Raw genomic sequence first — 20,520 nt, 5'->3', positions numbered from 1 at the left:
TGTTTGGAATTTCTATCCCACTTGAAAAATAAGTGCAGGGTTTTATAGCTGGTTATAGATTTATAGATTTGTATTTATCACTTTTGATATAGGAAACCATGTTGAGATTTTGTACATACTTTATGGTGTATCTTGTATATTTCATAAATAAATTTGAAGGAGTTTAAGAAGGTGAGAGAAATCTTGTTGATTTGTTTCTTATTGATTCTGATGATTCGTCACTTGGAAATGGTGGTACTTTTACTTTTTAATTGTGCTAAGCATACTACCAGCCCACTACCTCCTAGTTAGTTGTTGGCCTACTGAATATATTTTATGAATGAAAACAGATCGATATCGGCAGAACTACTGTGTTAAAAGATCGAGTCCATGTTGCATACAAAATAATAAACAAACGCATGTTAGAAATTGGCCTACACATTCGGCCTATGCTTGCTGATTTCAACTTAATGTTCTCAAGGCTTAGTTTCGGGTTAACGATCGATGAGGTGGCATTTTATATTACGATATTTGACTGTCTTAATGAGATAATACATAGCTAGAAAAATATCCAACGTCGTATGGTCGCCCACAGTAATGTCAAGGGGCGGTTCGCGGCACATTGGCACCCCCTTCTGGTCAATCAACGGAAGGGTGGACCGCAATTAGTTTCAATTCAATTCCGCACCGTACTAGATATACCTATTTATATACCAAAAACATAACAAAACAATGAGAGCCATACTCGGCAAGATAAAGAGCTGAACAAGTCAAACATAATAAAACCGAATTTTACTACGCACATTGTATACATTAAAAAAAAGTGTAACCAAGCCCCGCCGCTAGAGGTCGCCGTTGCAGCGAAATCGGCCGCCGCCGCGTCTCCGCAGTGCCGCCGGGCGACGACGAGGAGTGCGTTCGGTTGTTGCAGGGCTCAATGGCGGACAGAGCGGGATGGGAGCGTTAGCATCGAGGACAATAACACCCGTACCGCTCCATTCTTTGTCTCGACTCGGTGCACCGCCGGGTTACCTGAGAGCGCCCATGTCTGCCTAACCTTGGGCGATATCAAGTGGCGTGGGGACGGAACGGAACGGAACAACCCCCAGCGCACGTCGGCCTCTTTAAACCCGGAGCTCCCCGCGTCACACACACACACACACACACACACGGGTCCCGAAGTCGCTCCGTTCATGGTGGCGGCTACTAGCGGAGCTACCTGCAGCACAACATGGGGGACTCTCTGGAGTTGATCGGGAAGCGACTGTTCCTGCTGCTCTCCGAGGGCAGGCCCGACAGCCGCGGAGCGGACCCGCCGCCGAAGGCCGGGCCCGGGCCACCGAAGGCCGGGCCGGGGCCCCGCCGCGACTGGCTCCGGGGCACCGTGCGGGCGGTCAGCGTCATCGGCCTGGCGGCTCCCGAGGCTGGCGGAGGGGAAGCCGCCGCGGGGCTCACGGTGAGTGTTTGTGTTACTTGTGTTTACATTCACTCGCACATTTTGGGAACTGCGCATTGGAAACGGTGCATGGTGAACGGTGTGGTTTTGTTGTAACGAAAGGGTGCGCTCCGTCGGCGGAGGCCCGTCAGGGTTCGTGTCGGTGCGGTGGTCCATGTCTTGTACCGCTGATGATGAACGGGAGTCTCTGGTTGGTGTGGGGGGGTGGATGTCGTAGTCGCGACGGCAGAGCCAAACTTGAGGCCGGGGATCGGGTCGGCCTTCGCTTTGTTTGCGTTTTTCAGAGGGTGAAAAAGTAAATTCCGCCGTGAAATGCGTCCGCCCGTGGAGACAACACGCCATGGTCGGGGTGTTTTATGGGAGGTTGTTCAATTGTGATAACGGTGTTACTGTTTGCATTGAGGGGTCTCGCTGTCGTGGTCGGCAGAAGCCTGGGGACCCGGACAGCCGAGCCTGGCTCGGCTGTCCGGGTCCCCAGCGTTGGGTTGATTCATTCTGGGCCTTGGGGGAAAAAAAAGTTACGGCAGGGATGATTTAACATGGTTTGTTTGGGTTTGGTACTAGGATTGTAAAATTACTTTTCTGGCTAAATGTTTGCAATCTAACTACAAATGTGTTTATTTGAATCTCCCAATGTGCTTTATATGTAAATGGTAACCAATTTATAAAATTTTATCCGATTTCAGAAAAGCAGCTTTCATCTTTACATGAGTTTGAGCTTTATTTCATTATAGGGGGATATACAAGGTGTAGGCCTATGTCCTCGAATTTTACAACAAATTGTTTAAATTAAGGGCATTATGATACTCTTTCTACAACCCTCTATCAGTATAAAGTCACTCCAGTAAAGCCATCCTTGGTTTTGCCTTTTGTTTCTTGTATGTGAGCAATTATCATGAAAACCAGCCAATACAATGGATGAATATTCAAAGTTGGATACTCCCGACCACATGTCTATGAGGTTCTCTCAAGCTCTGATCGGTAACAAGTCAATTATGTTGGCCCACATGCACTATGTATCAAGTTCTCTCAAGCTACGATTGGTCACAAGCAAATGATGTTCACCAACATGCAGTATTTAAAGGACATCGCAGAGATAGCTTATTGCGTGAAGTTGTTCTTTTTTAGTATGGAAACGTATACCTCAGCAAAATTATTTATCACACAGGAGGACTTTTGTTTCAAGTCCTGTTCTTTTTCATTGCTGCATTGCAATCCACATATCAAACAAATTGTGGCTGGCGTACATATAAAAGTTAGCTAGCCGGCTGTAGATAGATCTATGTAGAGACAGCTTCAATGGAGAGACCTACATAGCCTAATATGTACCCTTGTCTCATAGTTTCACAACTTTTTCTCCTGAAAAGTTGAGAATCATGACTTAGATTTGGAACTCAAACTTATAGTTGTAGTTATGTATGCTAATAATCCCACATACATCCTCTAAAAAACGTTTAATTATTATTCTTCCTACCAATGTAAGATCTTGCCAATTACGCTTTAACATGGGCCTTGTTTAGCGAAAGGAACAATCTTTTATATAAGTTGTTTCTAATGTGAATGCAGCAGCCCTCCCTGCTTTCTAATCCCAGCCTCTATATGCGTGTCTTTGTGTTTTCCCCTCTGCAGGTGTTTGTTGAGTTTGAGAACGCCGTGCAGGAATGTTCCTGGGTGCAGGTGTACGGAGAGGGCGTGAAAGCGGTGCTGGTGGAGGACTCCATCGTCTGGGCGAACCAGAGTAACGGCACTGGGTCAGCAGCGGCGGCCTCGGCTAATTCTTCTGTCTGGCCCGCTCTGGTAAGCACGCACCTGGAAACAGCTGCGGGAATTGTGCAGGAGACACATTTATATTTTTAGAAACGGTACTTGGTTGTGTGTGAAGAGCCAGTGTGGACGGTAATCGCCCGTGTTTGATTGATTCAGATTCTACGTCGGTTGTTTTATCTTATCATCATTGATGGATTTACCGACGCTGCGTCTGCTGTTGTCTGGCCCGCTTCGCTCCTCTTGGAGGTTGCGCCCACGCAACATATCTGAAAGTTATTATCCCGTCTATGGGGAGCACCGACTGCTATTGTTCCAACTTCTGAATAGTAACCGATCGGAACCGGCGGTTAGAGGTTTTTTGACCCTTACCCTAACCATACCCAATCATACGGTTACAAATGCATGCCCTATAGGTAAACGGACAGATTGGTCTACCAGAGTCAGTGTAGGTTGTTCAGTAGGGTAGTTGGAAAGGGTCGTAACCCGTTTGTCCCTCCTTATCACTAAGCCTTGATTTAAAGCCAGCATCTGGAAACAGAATCAGAGCACCAGAGGAAGTCTGTTGAACTTGTTTAGAAAAGGTACATGACCAAGACATTCCTGATATATGTACCCTTTTTTGGGTATGAAAATAGTTTTGTACTCACGCGGTCAATTCTATGACTGCTCAAACTGCGGTTGTGCCAGTGTGTCCCGAGGGGTTCATGGTAGCTAACGCACGTTTTCTTCCTCAGACCTTTCGCTCCTTAGTGGACAGAGTGGGTCTGGGTTCTGTGGTTCCTGTCGAGTTCTTCGGAAAAGGGAATTTTGAATTCCTCCCCGATGATAAGTCCCTCCAAAAATTTGAGGTATGTTGGCCTCTGAAACACCAGGGCCGGTAAACCCAAATGTTGATCCTCTGCTCGAGATTTAGATTCATCTACTAACCTTTACCGGATTCATCTAGTGAACTTTCCTTGCTGTTGTGCCATTACAACGTTCCCACTGGTGTTCCCTCTGCGCGCCTACAGTTCGATAAAGACCTCAGACACTCCTCCGTGCTGGAACAGCCGGCCCTGCAGGCTGCCATCTCCAGCTGGCGCAGTGACTTTGAGCTACAGGAGATCTTTAGAAAGGGTGAGTCTGCCCCCCCCCCGAATTAATCCATCCGACGTTCCTCCTTGCCGGACGACGTCGGCAGTAGAGAAATGTTCAACGTAGCAACTTCATGCTTCACAATATTGACGAGGTGTCGAGGTGTTCAAAGTGTGTGTGCTGTCTGTCCGTCCGTCCCCAGGGTCGTACACTATTCAGGGACGCAGGGTTAGAGTGTACCAGCCTGAATTTGAGGAGCGATGGGCCATCGGGCTGGTGTCTCAACATGACCCCGTCTCACACATCATGGAGATCACCATGGACATGGTACGCAGGAAGACGCATTCCTTAAGTTGTGATGGAAACTGAATCTAAAATAAAGTGGCCGGTAACGAATGGCCAGGGATCGGGCCAAAGCTAAAATACATCAGGGTCATGTTTTTTTTCTTGTCATTTAAGTGGTTCTCCTTGTCCTCACAGGAAGACGAGAACCAGATGGTGGATCCTCGTGTGATTCACGTGATGCTCACCGAGGAGGAGGTAAGATCGTCATTGAAACGTAATGTCGTATAACTGCAAACAACATTGTCAGTGTTTACTTGGGTTTTCATAGGTAAGGTATAAATGACGATGGGCTGACTTTGGCACTGGTCAACAACCGTGGATGCATCACCACACCCCTTGCTCAGCCCTGAGTGGTTTAGTCCAGTTATACCACAGCTACCAACAACGTTTAGATAAGAGTTACTTTTATATATATATATATACACGAGATAATTTGTTTTTTTTTCTTAACATAATTGTTCCGCGGTGCTTTGAGCACGTTGTGTTGCCGTTGTCACGGAAACATCTGATCGATCCACTCGTTCTGCACCATTGTTTACCTTTTGTGGCGCGACGATTTGGAACGTTATCGACCGTCATCAGAATCAAGTGTTTTCAACCACAATGTGTTTTTAAGTGCTGACACCCCCCCCCCCCCCCCGACGTTGTTCCCTGGTTCCTCTGTCCCTCCTCTCAGCTGGGCAAGAACGCCCGCCGGAGGAAGGAGAGCGAGGCGGCGAAGGTGGACAGCGGGCGCCGGCGCCGCTCCGCCTCGGAGGGCGAGGACGAGAAGAACCTGAAGCGCTTCAAGGGCGCCGGCGAGGCGGCCTCCGCGGACGGCGAGGCCGGCCACGCCTCCGCCGCCGCCAACGGGCCGGGCCTCCGGACCGGAGAGGGCGCCGGCGCCGACAGCGTCAGCAGCAGCACCACCGCCACTGCCGCCGCCGCCAAGAACGGGACCTCCAAGTCCCCGGACGCCGCCGTCCTCGTGGACCAATCGCACGCCTCGCGTTTCTCCGGCCAGGTCAAGGAGAACGGCCGCCCGCTCTCCGCGGCGCAGGGCGTGCCGCCGGACTCCACCACCACGGCGCCCCCCCACACGCCCACGCCGCCGCCCCTCAAGCCCGCCCCCTCCCTGTTCTCCAACACCTCCTTCCCGTCGTTGGGCCAGATGCCCAGCCTGGTCGCCGGGGGCCCCGCGCACAAGGCCTCCACGGCGGTGCCCCTGGCGGAGCCCCCGGCGTACCCCAGGACGGCGGCGCTGGTGTCCCCCGGCCCCGTCACCATCTCCTCGTCCTCCCACGGCAGCGGAGCCAGCGTCGCGCTCTCCCCCTCTGTGGCCTTCAGTCCCAAAGCTCCTGCCTGGGGGAACCAGACGGAGGTACGTGTCCGAATGCTCCAACTCTTCTACAGTTGATCTTTTATTGTTTTTATGGTTTACCGGCCAGCATCACCCCGTCACCCGATTTTAAAAAATGTTTTTCCTGTTTGTGTGTGTGTCACTTATGACACGAATTGCACTCCTGATCATCACTGGAAGGAGGGATCCCCCACTCTGTGTTCCTTCTTCAGGAATTCTTCTTGCCAAATTAGGGACCCTAGCCCCCCTCTGGAGGGCTAGGGTCAGGGGAGGGTCGTAAATATACGGCCCGTTAAGCCCTTTGAGACTGTACCTGTGATCAAGCGATATACAAATTGAATTGAATTGAAAAATGACACCATGGATTTATTTGTGACGGCTGCGTCCTCTCGTCTCGCAGGGCTCAAAGACTCACCTGGGCTTCCGCTCGCCGGCCAGCCTGCCCGCAGGGGCGCCCGTGTTCGGGGAGGTCAGCTCCCAGACCAACGGGGCCGCCGCCGACCCCTCCAGACCCTTCGGCTTCGGCTTCGGCGGCGGCGGCGGGGACAAGAAGAAGGACGCCCAGCCCGCGCAGCAGGACCAGAACTTGTTTTTCCAGTGCATGACCCAGAACCCCGGCCCCAACCAGAGTCCCATCGCGGTGCAGACCTCGCCCAAGGACACCAACTACTTCACCGCCGTGTCCGAGAGCCTGGGCAAGGAGCCCCCGAGCCTGTTCAAGGCCGCGGACGGACAGAAGAAGCTGCTAGCGGGCTCCCACGGCGGCTCCTCCTCCTCCTCCTCCTCCTCCTCCTCCTCCTCCGCGGGGCTGTTCGGCTCCCAGAAGGAGCAGCCCAAAGTGCCTGAGAACCACCCGGCGGGGAACGGCGTGCTGGCCAAGCCCTCCGGAGACAAGGCCGCCGCCGCGCCCTTCCCCGGCCCGGGCGGACCCGGAGGCACTAGAGGGGCGGCCCTGGCCACCGCGCAGGCTCCGGCCTCCGGGCCCCACGGCGCCGCCGGTAGCAAGAGGGTCGGTAGCAACGGAGCCTCTGCCTCCGTCGTCGGGGGCGTGGGGCTGCTTTCCACCAAGACGACGACGACGACCCCCCAGGACGGCCACCAGAACCTGTTCCTCCAGGCCTCCACGGAGCCCGCCAACCCCTTCCTGGCCTACGGGGACACGCCCCCGACGGCCTCCTTCGCCGGCTTCTCCGGCGCCGAGGCGGAGGGCTCCGGCGCGGCGGCGGCGGCGGCGGCGTCGGACGGTAAGCCCAACCTGTTCACCATGGCGGAGCCGCCCAAGGGGATGCTGGCGTCCGCCTTCGCGGCCCTGCCGTCGGCCGCGGCCCCCGGCGCCTCGTCCCCGGCGCCGGTCTTCTCTCAGAGGGCCCCCCAGGAGCGAGAGGGAGCCGCCAAGCCCAGAGGGGGGGAGGGGGAGGAGCAGCGCGACGGCCCGGAGAAGCCCACCTCCACGTCGGGGTCTGGCGCCGGGGGACACGGCGAGGCCCCCGGGCACTTTGACCAGAGCCAGACGCAGAAGTTCAACCTGGAGGACAGGGGCCAGTCGTCCAAGAGGGACTCGGACTCCAGCATCAACAGCGACCTGTCGGACCTCAGCGAGAACGAGGAGGGCCCGGAGCGGGGGCCCGGCCCGGGGAGACCGCCGGGCCCCGCCAAAGAGGCGGGCATGCTGCCCAAGTCTAAAACGGTGGGGGCGCCCAAGGGCCGACCACGCACCAAGCCCTTCAAAGGTAAGGGCCCCCCCGTGCGTCTAGTAAACCCGTGTTCTCTCGTTGGGGCCCCTGTGGCCCCCCGAGTTGTGATATAACCACAGTTGTTCCGATACCGATACCAGTATCGTAAAAATCCTCAGATTCTGCCTAAAATGCAGTATCGGGTATCGGCGAGTAGTACGCATTTCTATGCGCCGAACCGATGCCATCGCAGACAACGTGCGGCGTTATGCTGCGTTCGTTAACGGTCGGAGGTGGGAAGTCTGAGCGGGAAAAGCGTCCGTCTACGACCTACAGTATGTGTGGTCGAGCTACCAAGGTGGAAAAACGTGAACGGTCACGCTTGCCTACAAGCATACAAATGTTTTATTATAATTTATAAATGTAAATGATCTAGTTTGAAAATGTTTATTGTCGACAGTAAGTGAACCGACTATACATTGCCGTCATCTTAAGAGAACCTTTTCAATAAAAAGAAGTGCTATTAGTAATAGTAGTATTATTACAATGCTAGATGCGGTATATCGGTATACTCGAGTTCAGGAATCGGGTATCGGCAAGGGAACATTTTTTTATGGGAACTTAGTTTAGTTTTAGTTTAGTTTTATTTCTTTGTGCAAGATAAACAAAATCACAAAAAGAAAAGATACACATAGATATACATAAATGCACGGGTGGGAGATAAAGAAACCCCAGAGGGCTTATTTATGGGAACTTCTCTAGATGTAACCGCCATCGATATAGGCACTTTCTCTTATTGTAAGTCGCTTAGAAATAAAAGCGGCTTAGTTTTTTTCCAATGAAGTAACCGTAACCCCCCGTGGTGCTCCTCTGTGCCCCCGCAGTGGGCCAGTCGGTGCTGAAGGACCAGTCCAAGGTGCGGAGGCTGAAGCAGTCGGGGGAGTCGTTCCTGCAGGACGGCTCCTGCATCAACGTGGCCCCCCACCTGCACAAGTGCCGGGAGTGTCGCCTGGAGCGCTACCGCAAGTACCGCGACGAGGACACGGAGGGGGACGACGACCCCAACGTGGCCTGCCGCTTCTTCCACTTCCGAAGGTGTGTGTGTGTGTGTGTGTGTGTGTGTGTGTGTGTGTGTGTGTGTGTGTGTGTGTGTGTGTGTGTGTGTGTGTGTGTGTGTGTGTGTGTGTGTGTGTGTGTGTGTGTGTGTGTGTGTGCGTGCGAGGGCGTACACACGGGGGGGCGTGTGGTGATGATGAGCGTTGTTCATCTCCCCCCCCCCCCCCCAGGGTTAAAGGGGCTCTGTGGACGCATGTTGATGGTCAATACAATGTGTTCCGTTTATTGTGATGTGATGATGGTCACGTTTATTTTTTATTTTTATTTATTTAAACTTTTATTTCACCAGGAAAGTCCCATTGAGATTAAAAACCTCTTTTTGAAGGGAGTCCTGGCCAACAGGCAGCAAAAGTTACAGTTACAACATACAGACTAGGGCTGCTCGATTATGGAAGAAATCATAATCACGATTATTTTTGGTCAATATTTAAATCTCGATTATTCAAAACGATTATTTTTGAGTTTGAAAATGTGATGCATTTATTCATAATTTCTCTCCAAAAAAAACACTTTGTAACTTTGAAATTTCCCCTCAAAAATATACACAGAATGGTCAAATAGAAAATAAAGTCCAGATATGAATCCAGCCGTTCTGCAATTTCTATAAAAAAAAAAAAAAAAAATTCAACTCTATTAGATTATATTAGTTTGGTGATCGTTTCACTCTGAAATCGAAATCGCGATCAAAATTCGATTCATCGCCCAGCCCTAATACAGACAGCAATTACAATTAAAAAAAAAACAGTTACAAGTAAAGGAGGTCGTCTCAAGCGCTCTCAGGCGGGATTTAAAAGCATTCAAAGAGATCAGTTCTGTTATTGTTATCTGTCTTTTTGCAGCGTGATCCATGTAGAAGGAGCAGAGTACATGAAAGCCCTTTTTCCCCAATTCTGTGCGGGCAAATGGAACAGACGGCAACAACTGATCATTTGAACGCAAACCATAAGAATCAACACTTCTCTGTGTGATTAGATTACAGATGTAGGAGGGCACTAGTCCAAGCATGGCCTTGTATATAAAAGTGCACCAGTGTCCCAGCCTCCTGGTGGACAAAGAAGGCCATCCCACTCGAGAATACAGTTCACAATGATGGGTCAGGGCTCCACAGTTAGTAATAAACTTCAGCGATGCATGATAAACAGCGTCAATCTTACATAGATATTTAGCTGAGGCCTTCATATACACCAGGTCCCCATAATCTAAAATGGATAAAAAAAAGTTGCAGTGACAAGCCGCTTTTTCACCTCCAAAAGAGAAACAAAACTTATTTTGGAAGAAGAAACCCAATTTTAAGTTTCAGTTTCTTCACAAGATTGTCAATATGGGGCTTGAAGGTGAGGGAGTCATCAAGCAAGACACCGAGGTATTTGTACATATGATCCACCTCTATGACATTTCCCTGGACACTGGGGACAATTTGAGGTAATTTCTTAGTGTTTCAAAACATTAGTTTAGTCTTGTCAGCATTGAGGACTAGTGTTAGCTGCAGCAGTGTATGCTGGACCACATCAAAAGCTCTCTGCAGAGATTCAACAGCTTTAGCATGAGTTGATCCAAAACAGCAAATAACTGTCATCGGCATAAAAATGCATGTTAGCATCAAACACATTTTTTCCCAACTCAATGTTGCATAATGAACAGGAGGGGTCCTAATACCGAACCCTGTGGCACACCCTTGTGGACATTCACAAATTCAGATTATAATTAATAATGCAATTATTTAATACACTGAGTCCTGTCACTCAAATAATTTGTGAACCAGGAAACTACTACTATGATCTGACAAACCCAAACAAAGAAGCCTATTTTTTAGAACCGCATGGTCCACAGTGTCAAAAGCTTTCGACAGATCAATAAAAAGTGACGCACTAGTACTGCTTTTTATGGAGAGCAACAAGTATATCATTGATCACTTTTGTAGCCGCAGTGATGGTACTGTGTTTTTTTCTCGCTCACATAAAGTTTTATGCTTTATGTGAGCGAAATCGACTCTAAACCCTGAAGTTGTTTGGAGGAATGGATTTCCGTGTTCCATTAGTTCCCTGGTCAAGGCAATAACCCTGGATTGTGTGTCTCTGTGTGTGTGTGTGTCTCTCAGTGTGTGTGTGTGTGGTGTGATTGCAGGTTCACTATCCAATCATTTTATTTTTGAAGTAGAGCACATTCTAGATTGATACAAAAACGTCTAAAGTTTGGCAGCTTAAAAAAAAAAATATATAGTAAATTCAGTCCATACCCGATGTCAAATGTTTCTATCAATCAGTGAACGCAGTTCTGCTAAAATCAATAGTGCTGCTGTTATTCTATTATGTGGAAACGCATAATTCGTTGGCGGTCGTCGTCGGTTTAGCGGAGGTTAAGTGTGGGACAGCTGTGGGAAAACCTGATTAGGCAAAAGTCACAAGAAAAAAAGCATTGAGCCAAATATAAAAAAAAATACATCTTGTATGATTGGACGATCAGTCAAAGATGGGTCTGGCGTGACTAATCAGATTTGACCATGCTAAGTCTTAGTAGAGGGCACCCTGTGTGTGCATGTGTGCGAGAGAAACGGCATGCAATTGTTGTTTAGATGCACTTAGTTTAATCCTGTTAAGCACATAGAGCCTAGACCAGGTGTTCATTTTACGGGACATTTTCTTTCCGTCACCCAACCCTAACCCGAGAGCTACTTTTGTCCCAGGACCCATCAAATGTTTTTCCCTTCGTCATTACCATGTCAAAAAAGTGAGTCTTTAATTAACACGATAATGTCGGTCAATACATTTCCTCTTTTTTTTTTATCTCCTCCCCCGTCATACCATACTAATTATCCAATAAAACGGTATAAAGACGGTACTGCATATTCTTTCAAAGAAAAAAAAATATATATTAAAACCATGCTTGTGGCGGTCCTGCGACCCACAGTTGAAACACCACCGGTCCAGACATCCACCCATCCTGGAGCTCATCTCTAACCGCCTCTGTCCCCCACCCCACCCCCACCCCCCACCTCCACCCATCCTGGAGCTCATCTCTAACCGCCTCTGTCCCCCCCCCACCCCCCACCCCCACCCCCCACCTCCACCCATCCTGGAGCTCATCTCTAACCGCCTCTGTCCCCCCCCTCACCCCACCCCACCCCCACCCCCACTCCCCACCTCCACCCATCCTGGAGCTCATCTCTAACCCCCTCTGTCCCCCCCCCACCCCCCACCCCCACCCCCCACCTCCACCCATCCTGGAGCTCCTCTCTAACCGCCTCTGTCCCCCCCCCACCCCACCCCACCCCCACCCCCCACCCCCCACCTCCACCCATCCTGGAGCTCATCTCTAACCCCCTCTGTCCCCCCCGTCCAGGCTGGCCTTCACCAGGAAAGGCATCCTGCGCGTGGAGGGCTTCCTGAGCCCCCAGCAGAGCGACTCCATGGCCATGGGGCTGTGGCTGCCGGCCCCCGCGGTGCAGGAGGGCCTGGACCTCGACACGTCCAAGTACATCCTGGCCAACGTGGGCGACCAGTTCTGCCAGCTGGTCATGTCCGAGAAGGAGGCCATGATGCTGGTGGAGCCGCACCGTGAGTCTCTCTACAGGCCGTTTCTCAGTTCGCGTTCTCGTTAGGCGTACTCGTTAGGCTCGTTGGGCGATTCGCGAACGATTCGGTCAGAACGAACGAATCCCGAAGGTGAACGACGAGAACTGATTCCCAAAAAGAAGAGAACTGATTCCTTTTTTTTTTTTTTTTACATAAAATAAAAATATGGTCACTCAATCAATATGGTAAATAAAAGATACAAACGAACAGAGCTTCGTCTCCCTTCGACTTCATATTGATTGAGTCTAAAACGTTCTCAAACCACACACGTAATGCTCGAGCGGCGTCGTAGGCTAATGCTACAGAAATTAGCTGTTTTCCCGAGCACCGTCACTGTCTGAGACCTTCTGGTGGTTTTAAAGGCTCCGTTTGCGGGCGTACCTCATATTTAAAAGCAAAGTGGTGAGGCCAGACACCTGAGATGCCCCGCCAAATGACGTAACTGACCATATAACTTAACAAACTGAACGAACGAATCAAACAAACGATTTGTGATAGTGAAGGGAACTGAAAGAACTGATTCCCGGAAAAGAATCATTTTGCCCATGCCTAGTACTCGTGTACTTGCGTTCTCGGTAAACGGCATCAGTGGTAGCCCCAAGCACTGTTCCAATTCCAAGTACGCGAGAACGCGAGTACTGTCGTAAAACCCGGAAGTGTTCTCAATGCGTTCTCGATGAGGCCGTTCTACCGAGGACGCATCGGAGGTGACTCGTGTGGACTTGGGACTGTTAAATATCCCAGAATGCATCATCGAGTCCGCTGCTGTTCCAATTGCAGAGTGCGTACTCGCGTTCTCGGAAGTCTGTACTTGAAAGTCCGGACTTGCCAAGTACGTACTTCCAAGTCTGTGTACTTGGTATTGAGAAACGGCTTCAGAGTCTTGTCAGATGTGATCTGCCCCCGGTGTCATTTCTCATGTAATTGAAAAGTCCAGTGGTAATGTTTATAGATTGCACTGTCAATCTTTAAGAGTCTGCTTTACCCAAAGGAAAACGATTTCTTATTATATTGGGTAGTGGTGTGCAAAACCTTTTTTTTTTTTTCATACGTAGTTCATGGTACATTACTAGGATAACTTCTTTCTTACTTCACGTACTTACTTCTTACTTCTTACTTTACTTACGTCACTTTTTTACGTAACCGATTTTCCGGGAAATGTTCCGGAACATTCCTGGGTTACGCTCCGTCTTTGAAAGGGGGCTTAGAATACACGCACAGCCTCCAGAATTGTCTTTTTATATTCAGTCCGTTAAACAACACAACACTTGGAGACTTGTCTAAAACGACGTTGTGTGTTCCTCGTATTGTGTGTGTGTGTGTGTCACTCACAAGGCGACACATCAACACCGCTCAGCGTGTCTTGTCGTGTTTGTTCTGCCTCCTCAGAGAAAGTGGCGTGGAAGCGCGCCGTGCGGGGGGTGAGGGAGATGTGTGACGTGTGCGAGACCACCCTGTTCAACATCCACTGGGTCTGTCGCAAGTGTGGCTTCGGCGTGTGTCTGGACTGCTACCGGCTCCGACGGAACCGGCCCCGCGAAGGTGAGCACAGCAGGGTGTCCGCGCATCCTTAAAGTCTTAAATTCATGTTTCTAAATTTAAGGCCTTAAAAAGTCTTTAAAAGTCTTAAATTCATGTTTCTAAATTTAAGGCCTTTAAAAAGTCTTAAATTCGTTAAAAATGTCATATGCTGGTCTTAAATACTGTAACTCAAGGTCTTAAATTTGTCGGGGCAGGACTATTTTTTTATTTTTCTCGTGGGACTTTTCGGGAAGGACACGTAGAGAGAGGCTTTTTTCTTGCTAGATACTTGGTCGGAAACACCCCGTTAAACTGCACTTGTACTTACAGCTTTTGAACCAGAGAGCACCGAGTATCACTTTATGTTCAATAAACAGACAAACAGTCAACTTGAATGAGTCTCATTGAGTGACACACATGCTATGCTTGGGTTCATTTCAAGGTGCATTCATTCAAGGTGGTCTTAAAAAGTCTTAAATTTGACTTGCTGAAACCTGCAGATACCCTGTACAAGGGCTCGGCTGGGGGGGGGGTCGGCTTGGCTCAGGAGGTAGAGAGCGGGTCGATCTGTGTCTCCGCCGAGTGTCGAGGTGTCTCTGAGCAGGACGCGTAACCCTCACTGCTTCCGACTAGGCTGCGCTGTTGCCTTGCATGGTGGACATCGATGGTGTGTGTGTGTGTGTGTGTGTGTGTGTGTGTGTGTGTGTGTGTGTGTGTGTGTGTGTGTGTGTGTGTGTGTGTGTGTGTGTGTGTGTGTGTGTGTGTGTGTGTGTGTGTGTGTGTGTGTGTGCGCGCTTGTAATTCGCTAGTTTCATGAAGCGTCTGCTTTAATGTAAATGTAAAAACGTCAGCTTGGTGTGTTTTTTGCGACACTGTCAAGACCGGTCGGTCCTGTCAAATGGCGTCTCGTTAAAAAAAAAAAAGCATATAAAAAGTAACCTTGTTCTCCTCAGACGTGGACGACAGTCCAGAGGACGAGGTGTTCGCCTGGCTGAAGTGCGCCAAGGGCCAGCCTCACGAGCCCCAGAACCTCATGCCCACGCAGATCATACCTGGCGCAGGTATGGGCGCCCTCACTGAAGCTGCTACACACTCCGCTCCAAATGCTTCTGCAGCAAATGACGATGCACTAACCTGTTCTGATATGATCAGTTTATCGGCAGTACCATTCATTCACAGTATTCGGTGCTGACAGAAAATGTCCAAAATGTCCAACTCTTTACGTGTTCGACCGTGTGTGTCCCTCTCCCCCCCCTGAAGCGCTCTACAACATCGGGGACATGGTCCACTCGGCGAGGGGCAAGTGGGGCATCAAGGCCAACTGCCCCTGCACCAGTCGGCACGGGAAGACCCTGGTGCGGCCCAGTGGCCCCAACGGCATAACCCAGGTACCGTCGCACAGCCGCACCGACCCCCCCCCCCCCCTGACCGCCGCCAACGCCGACCCCTCCTCATGGACGCGGGCGGCAGTAAGCTCAAGCTCAGGAGGTGGAGCGGGGGGGTCGGCTGGTAACCGCAAAGGTTGCTGGTTCGATCCCCCGACCTCCTCCTCCTCCTAGCCGAGTGTCGAGGTGTCCTCGAGCGAGACACTGCTCCCGTCGCCTTGCACGGTCGACGCCGTCGCCGTCGTCGGCGGTGGCGACCGTGTGCACGAATGGGTGAACGTTTGAACGCAGTATTGTGAAGCGCTTTGGATAAAAAGAAGCGCTGATATAAATGCAGTTTAATTTACCGTAACGCCGCATTACGGCCGACACGTGGTCATAACGTCACGACACTCCCCTCTGCCAGCAGTCCTCCTCCTCCTCCTCCTCCCTCGGAGCGGCGTCCACGTCCGGGGTCGGCCACGCCGCTAAATCGGAGGCCGACACGTCGGCGGTGAAGCCGGAGCCCACGCAGGCGGCGGTGACGTCAGACGGTGGCGGCGGCGGCGGCGGCGGCGGCGGCGGCGGCGGTGGCGGCGGCGGCGAGACGGTGGGCAGCACCAGCGGACCGTCTGCGGCGTTCGGCGGCCAGGCCCCGGCCAAGGGGGCCTCCACAGGGGAGGGCAACAGCTCCGCCCTGCACTGGCTGGCAGACCTGGCCACACAGAAGGCCAAGGACGACACGAAAGGTGGAGAGGAGTGGAAATGTGGCCGGACCGGAGGGGGTCGATACATACACACATATATATATATATATATATATATATATATATATATATATATATATATATATATATATATATATATATATATATATATATATTACCGTTGTTTGATTGTCACGGCAGGTGGTGAATTATAGGGCTCCCTTAAAAGCCTTCTCGTAAAAAATCGGAGGTTTAAAAATATGAGTTTCCGTGAGTTATGAGTTGCCTGAATGTCATAAAAGGATTCGAGAGCGCGCAAACGTTCCGAAACATAAACCATGTTTATGGTATTTTCTTTTTCTCGACTACGTCAAAGGTGGAACACGGTTAACCTGTTATCCCTGGACGTTTTCCGTGCGTGTGCTTAACACGGCGTGAAGAAGCTCGTTTTGACTTTCCGCTCCCTCCCTCCCTCCCCTCCCTCCCTCTCTCTCTCTGCCCCCCTCCCTCTCTCCCTCCCTCTCTGCCTCCCTCCCTCTCTCCCTCCCTCTCTGCCTCCCTCCCTCTCTCCCTCCCTCCCTCCCTCCCTCCTTCCCTGCCTCCCTTCCTCCCTCCCTCTCTGCCTCCCTCTCTCCCCTCCCTCCCTCTCTCCCCTCCCTCCCTCCCTCCCCCCCTCCCTCTCTCTCTCTCTCTCTCTCCCTCCCTCCCCCCCTCCCTCCCTCCCTCCCTCTCTCCCCCCCTCCCTCCCTCCCTCCCTCTCTCCCTCCCTCCCTCCCTCTCTCCCTCCCTCCCCCCCTCCCTCCCTCTCCCTCCCTCCCTCCCTCCCTCCCTCTCCCCCTCCCTCCCTCCCTCCCTCCCCTCCCTCTCTCCCTCCCTCCCTCTCTCTCTCTCTCTCCCTCTCTCCCTCCCTCCCTCCCCTCCCTCCCTCTCTGCCTCCCTCCTTTCCTCCCTCCCTCTCCCCCTCCCTCCCTCCCTCCCTCCCTCCCTCTCCCCCCTCCCTCCCTCCCGCTCTCCCTCCCTCCCTCCCCCCGTCCCTCCCCTCCCTCCCTCCCTCTCTCCCTCCCTCCCTCCCTCTCTCCCTCTCTCCCCTCCCTCTCTCCCCTCCCTCCCTCCCTCCCTCCCTCTCTCCCCCCCCTCCCTCCCTCTCTCCCTCCCTCCCTCCCCCCCTCCCTCTCTGCCTCCCTCCTTCCCTCCCTCCCTCCCCCCCTCCCCTCCCTCCCTCCCTCCCTCCCCCCCTCCCCCCCTCCCTCCTTTCCTCCCTCCGTCCCCCCGTCCCTCTCTCCCTCCCTCCGTCCCTCCCTCCCTCCCTCCCTCCCTCCCTCCCTCCCTCCCTCTCTCCCCCCCTCCCTCCCTCCCTCCCTCCCTCCCTCCCTCCCTCCCTCCCTCTCTGCCTCCCTCCCTCCCTCCCTCCCTCTCTGCCTCCCTCCCTCCCTCTCCCTCTCTCCCTCCCTCCCTCCCTCTCTCCCCCCCCTCTCCCTCCCTCCCTCCGTCCCTCCCTCCCCCTCTCCCCCAGACTCCGGCTCCCTCCGCTCCATGATGAGCCGAGACAGCCGGCCGCCGTTTGGTCTGGACTCGCTGGGCGGCGCTCGCTCCAGGCCCTCGGCCTCCAGCCCCAAGCTGTTCAACAGCCTCCTGCTGGGCAGCAGCATGGCCCAGCCCAAGCCCGAGGGCTCCAGCCTCAGGGACCTGCTGAACTCGGGCCCCGGGCGGCTACCCCAGGGCCACGGCGAGAGCGGGGTGCCCTTCCCCTCCGTCTTCAACTCGGGAGGCGTAAGTGTGGGGCGGCGGCGGCGGCGGCGGCGACGTCTCGTGGTTTTGTTTCATATGACCTGTGTGTCCTCCAGACAGACAGACAGGCTGTGCAGTCTGTAGGTTTTAGAGGTTTTGATGAGACTTGATGCAACTCAGGTGGATATTAAAAAAAGATTCAGAGTGTCGGTGTGTTTGTGTGTGTGTGTGTAAGAAAATGATAACCACAAATTCTAGGCGATAATCATCCCAGGTCTGGTGCACTTTGGTTGGTTTGCAGTTTTAAAAAGCCTTTTCATTCGAGGGTCTGCAGTTGCAACAAAGACTCTGCACAGCTAGACTCATCTGCATTCTGCCTTCCTCGGGGTGGATGCATATCTCTGTTTTAAACGGCGTGTTTTAAGTTTAAATCCAGAGCCCTTGCAGTGGGACTCAGAGATGCATCCGTCACACGTGTGAGTGAGCCTCCGGTTCTCTCTCTCTCTCTCTCTCTCTCTCTCTCTCTCTCTCTCTCTCTCTCTCTCTCTCTCTCTCTCTCTCTCTCTCTCTCTCTCTCTCGCGTCTCCCCAGGGCGACAAGCTGAAGAGCAGCCTGCCCGACTTCCTGGACCACATCATCGCCTCGGTGGTGGAGACCAAGAAGGCGGAGGGCCGGCGGGGGGGCGGCGGCGGCGGGGGGGGGGGGCGGCGCCTCGGAGGGCGGGGAGCTGGGCCTGCTGGGCGGTCGGCGGGACGGCGTGATGGGGCTCAGCGTGCTGGACCCCCACACCTCCCACTCCTGGCTGTGTGACGGCCGGCTGCTCTGCCTGCAGGACCCCAGCAACGGCAACAACTGGAAGATCTTCAGGGAGTGCTGGAAGCAGGGACAGGTGAGAAAGGCGTTCACCGGCGCTGACGCCTCGTACCCCACTGTGCACTGTCCCGTCGACGGATCTCATTGACTTTACGTGGGGACGCCCCCCCCTGAAATGCATTGTGGGTCCCGTCCGTCAAATCGGTCTCCGTCTCTTTGCGTCCAAAAGTTGAGAAAAGTTTAACTTTTCAGGCAGCGACGGATCCGTCGGCCAATCAGATCGCGTTATACGCAGATCGTGTTTTACCGACCATGCGTCGGACACGCCCACTCTTGTCCGTCGACGGACGTGTACACGTGGGTACGAGGCGTTAGCCTCAGCCCGTCAGCCCTCCCGTGGGTTAGTGCAGAGGGTCGGATACCTGTTGGGTTGTTCCCGTAAACATAAACGCAAAACACGCGCGCTCATTAGGGATGGGTCAGAATATTCGATTGTTCGGTTATTCGTTCCCGAGGGTCAAAGTCGATTTTTAACATTTGGACCGTTAACATTTTTTCTCCATTTAAATAAACAAGAATTAACGGACGGAACTAATGTTGGTTCTGTAGCACTATTAGCTTTTTTTTTTATTATTATTAATCATGTACAGAAAGACAACATACACAATACACAAGCATAAATATTAATATATATGCATACAACCCAAACACTGATCACTGTTAAAGTTAGTTTTTCTGCGTTTAAGATATTAAGTGATTTCTTGCCGGTGATCCATGGCTGCCTTTGTGAATGTCGGCACACATTGAATAATCGATTATTCGTTCATAACCACCCACTGATTATTCGACCATGAAAAATTTGAGTTATTCACATCCCTAGCGCTCACAGGTAAAATACAAACCTTTTGTGCATTGGGAGAGACACAGCTGCAACGTTTCTACTAGTTTGGGAACTTCCCATCCTGGCCGACTGCATTACAATCGATGTGGGAGCGGTGATGAGATGTGGGGGTGTGAGTGTATTCACAGCAGGGAACCGGACCAGAGATACACGACCAGAGATGCACCCTCTCATGACTCGAGAGGGGGGTTGCCAGATTGGGACTGCACTCCTTTCCCAGACGTGGAATGGGTTGAGTGGCCACGCAGGCGCAGCTGTCCTGCATTAGATTCTCATTAACTAAAACAGACAAAGGGTTGAGTGTAACCGGCCCTCTGTTCTGTTCTGTTCTGTTCTGCAGCCCGTGTTGGTGTCGGGGATCCACAAGCGCCTGAAGGGAAACCTCTGGCAGCCAGACGCCTTCAGCAAGGAGTTCGGGGACCAGGACGTGGACCTGGTCAACTGCAGGAACTGCTCCATCATCTCGGACGTCAAGGTGCGGGACTTCTGGGACGGCTTCCAGGTCATTTCAAGTGAGTCATTTCTCAATTAATAATAAATGAAAAAATGTCTATTGAGGTTTGTGCGGTGGCTAATTGGTCTGTGTGTGTGTGTTAACGTGTGTACACGTGTGTGTTTACGTGTGTGTGTGTGTGTGTGTGTGTTTAATGTGTGTGCGTGTGTGTTTTCACGCGTGTGTGTGACTGCAGGACGCCTGAAGGGCAGCGACGGGCAGCCCATGGTGTTGAAGCTGAAGGACTGGCCTCCGGGAGAAGACTTCCGGGACATGATGCCCACGCGGTGAGCGGCCTTCACTCCTACAGCCACACGACGCCCTCCCACACCCCGACCTCCGTCTCCGTCTCCGCTCCCTGGCTCTATGGTACCACCACGGTGCACATGTACACGTCCTCGTTAAACGTCTCCCTCCCCCCCCCCCTCCCTCCCTCCCTCCCCCCCCTCCCTCCTCCTCCGTTCAAATGTGTTCCAGGTTTGACGACCTGATGGACAACCTGCCCCTGCCAGAGTACACCAAGAGAGACGGACGGCTGAACCTTGCCGCCCGGCTGCCCAACTTCTTCGTGCGTCCGGACCTGGGGCCCAAGATGTACAACGCCTACGGTGAGGGAGGGAGGGGCGGCCGGACCCTACACCTAGAACTACGTTTACATTCAGGGCGTCTAGC

The 20,520-nt window shown here is 52.4% G+C and overlaps 1 protein-coding gene across 1 annotated transcript in view; it reads left to right on the top strand.

Annotated features, from left to right (window-relative positions):
* Positions 1 to 892: 892 nt before the first annotated feature.
* kdm3b (lysine (K)-specific demethylase 3B) overlaps positions 893 to 20,520 on the top strand; it is a 25,112-nt gene continuing 5,484 nt past the window's right edge. The window contains 20 exon segments of the mRNA XM_084469862.1: positions 893 to 1,435; positions 3,065 to 3,232; positions 3,937 to 4,050; positions 4,213 to 4,318; positions 4,479 to 4,603; positions 4,757 to 4,816; positions 5,298 to 5,981; positions 6,361 to 7,690; positions 8,518 to 8,728; positions 12,089 to 12,303; positions 13,711 to 13,863; positions 14,796 to 14,903; positions 15,103 to 15,230; positions 15,634 to 15,955; positions 17,427 to 17,683; positions 18,233 to 18,343; positions 18,345 to 18,530; positions 19,696 to 19,867; positions 20,045 to 20,135; positions 20,326 to 20,456. Coding sequence (XP_084325988.1) covers positions 1,211 to 1,435; positions 3,065 to 3,232; positions 3,937 to 4,050; positions 4,213 to 4,318; positions 4,479 to 4,603; positions 4,757 to 4,816; positions 5,298 to 5,981; positions 6,361 to 7,690; positions 8,518 to 8,728; positions 12,089 to 12,303; positions 13,711 to 13,863; positions 14,796 to 14,903; positions 15,103 to 15,230; positions 15,634 to 15,955; positions 17,427 to 17,683; positions 18,233 to 18,343; positions 18,345 to 18,530; positions 19,696 to 19,867; positions 20,045 to 20,135; positions 20,326 to 20,456 — 4,897 coding nt within the window. The 5' untranslated portion in view covers positions 893 to 1,210.

Source organism: Micromesistius poutassou (assembly GCF_964030765.1).
Source record: "Micromesistius poutassou genome assembly, chromosome: 6".
Classification (NCBI taxonomy): domain Eukaryota; kingdom Metazoa; phylum Chordata; class Actinopteri; order Gadiformes; family Gadidae; genus Micromesistius; species Micromesistius poutassou.
The sequence above is the reverse complement of the archived record's forward strand: the minus strand, read 5'-3'. Positions and strand labels throughout refer to the sequence as shown.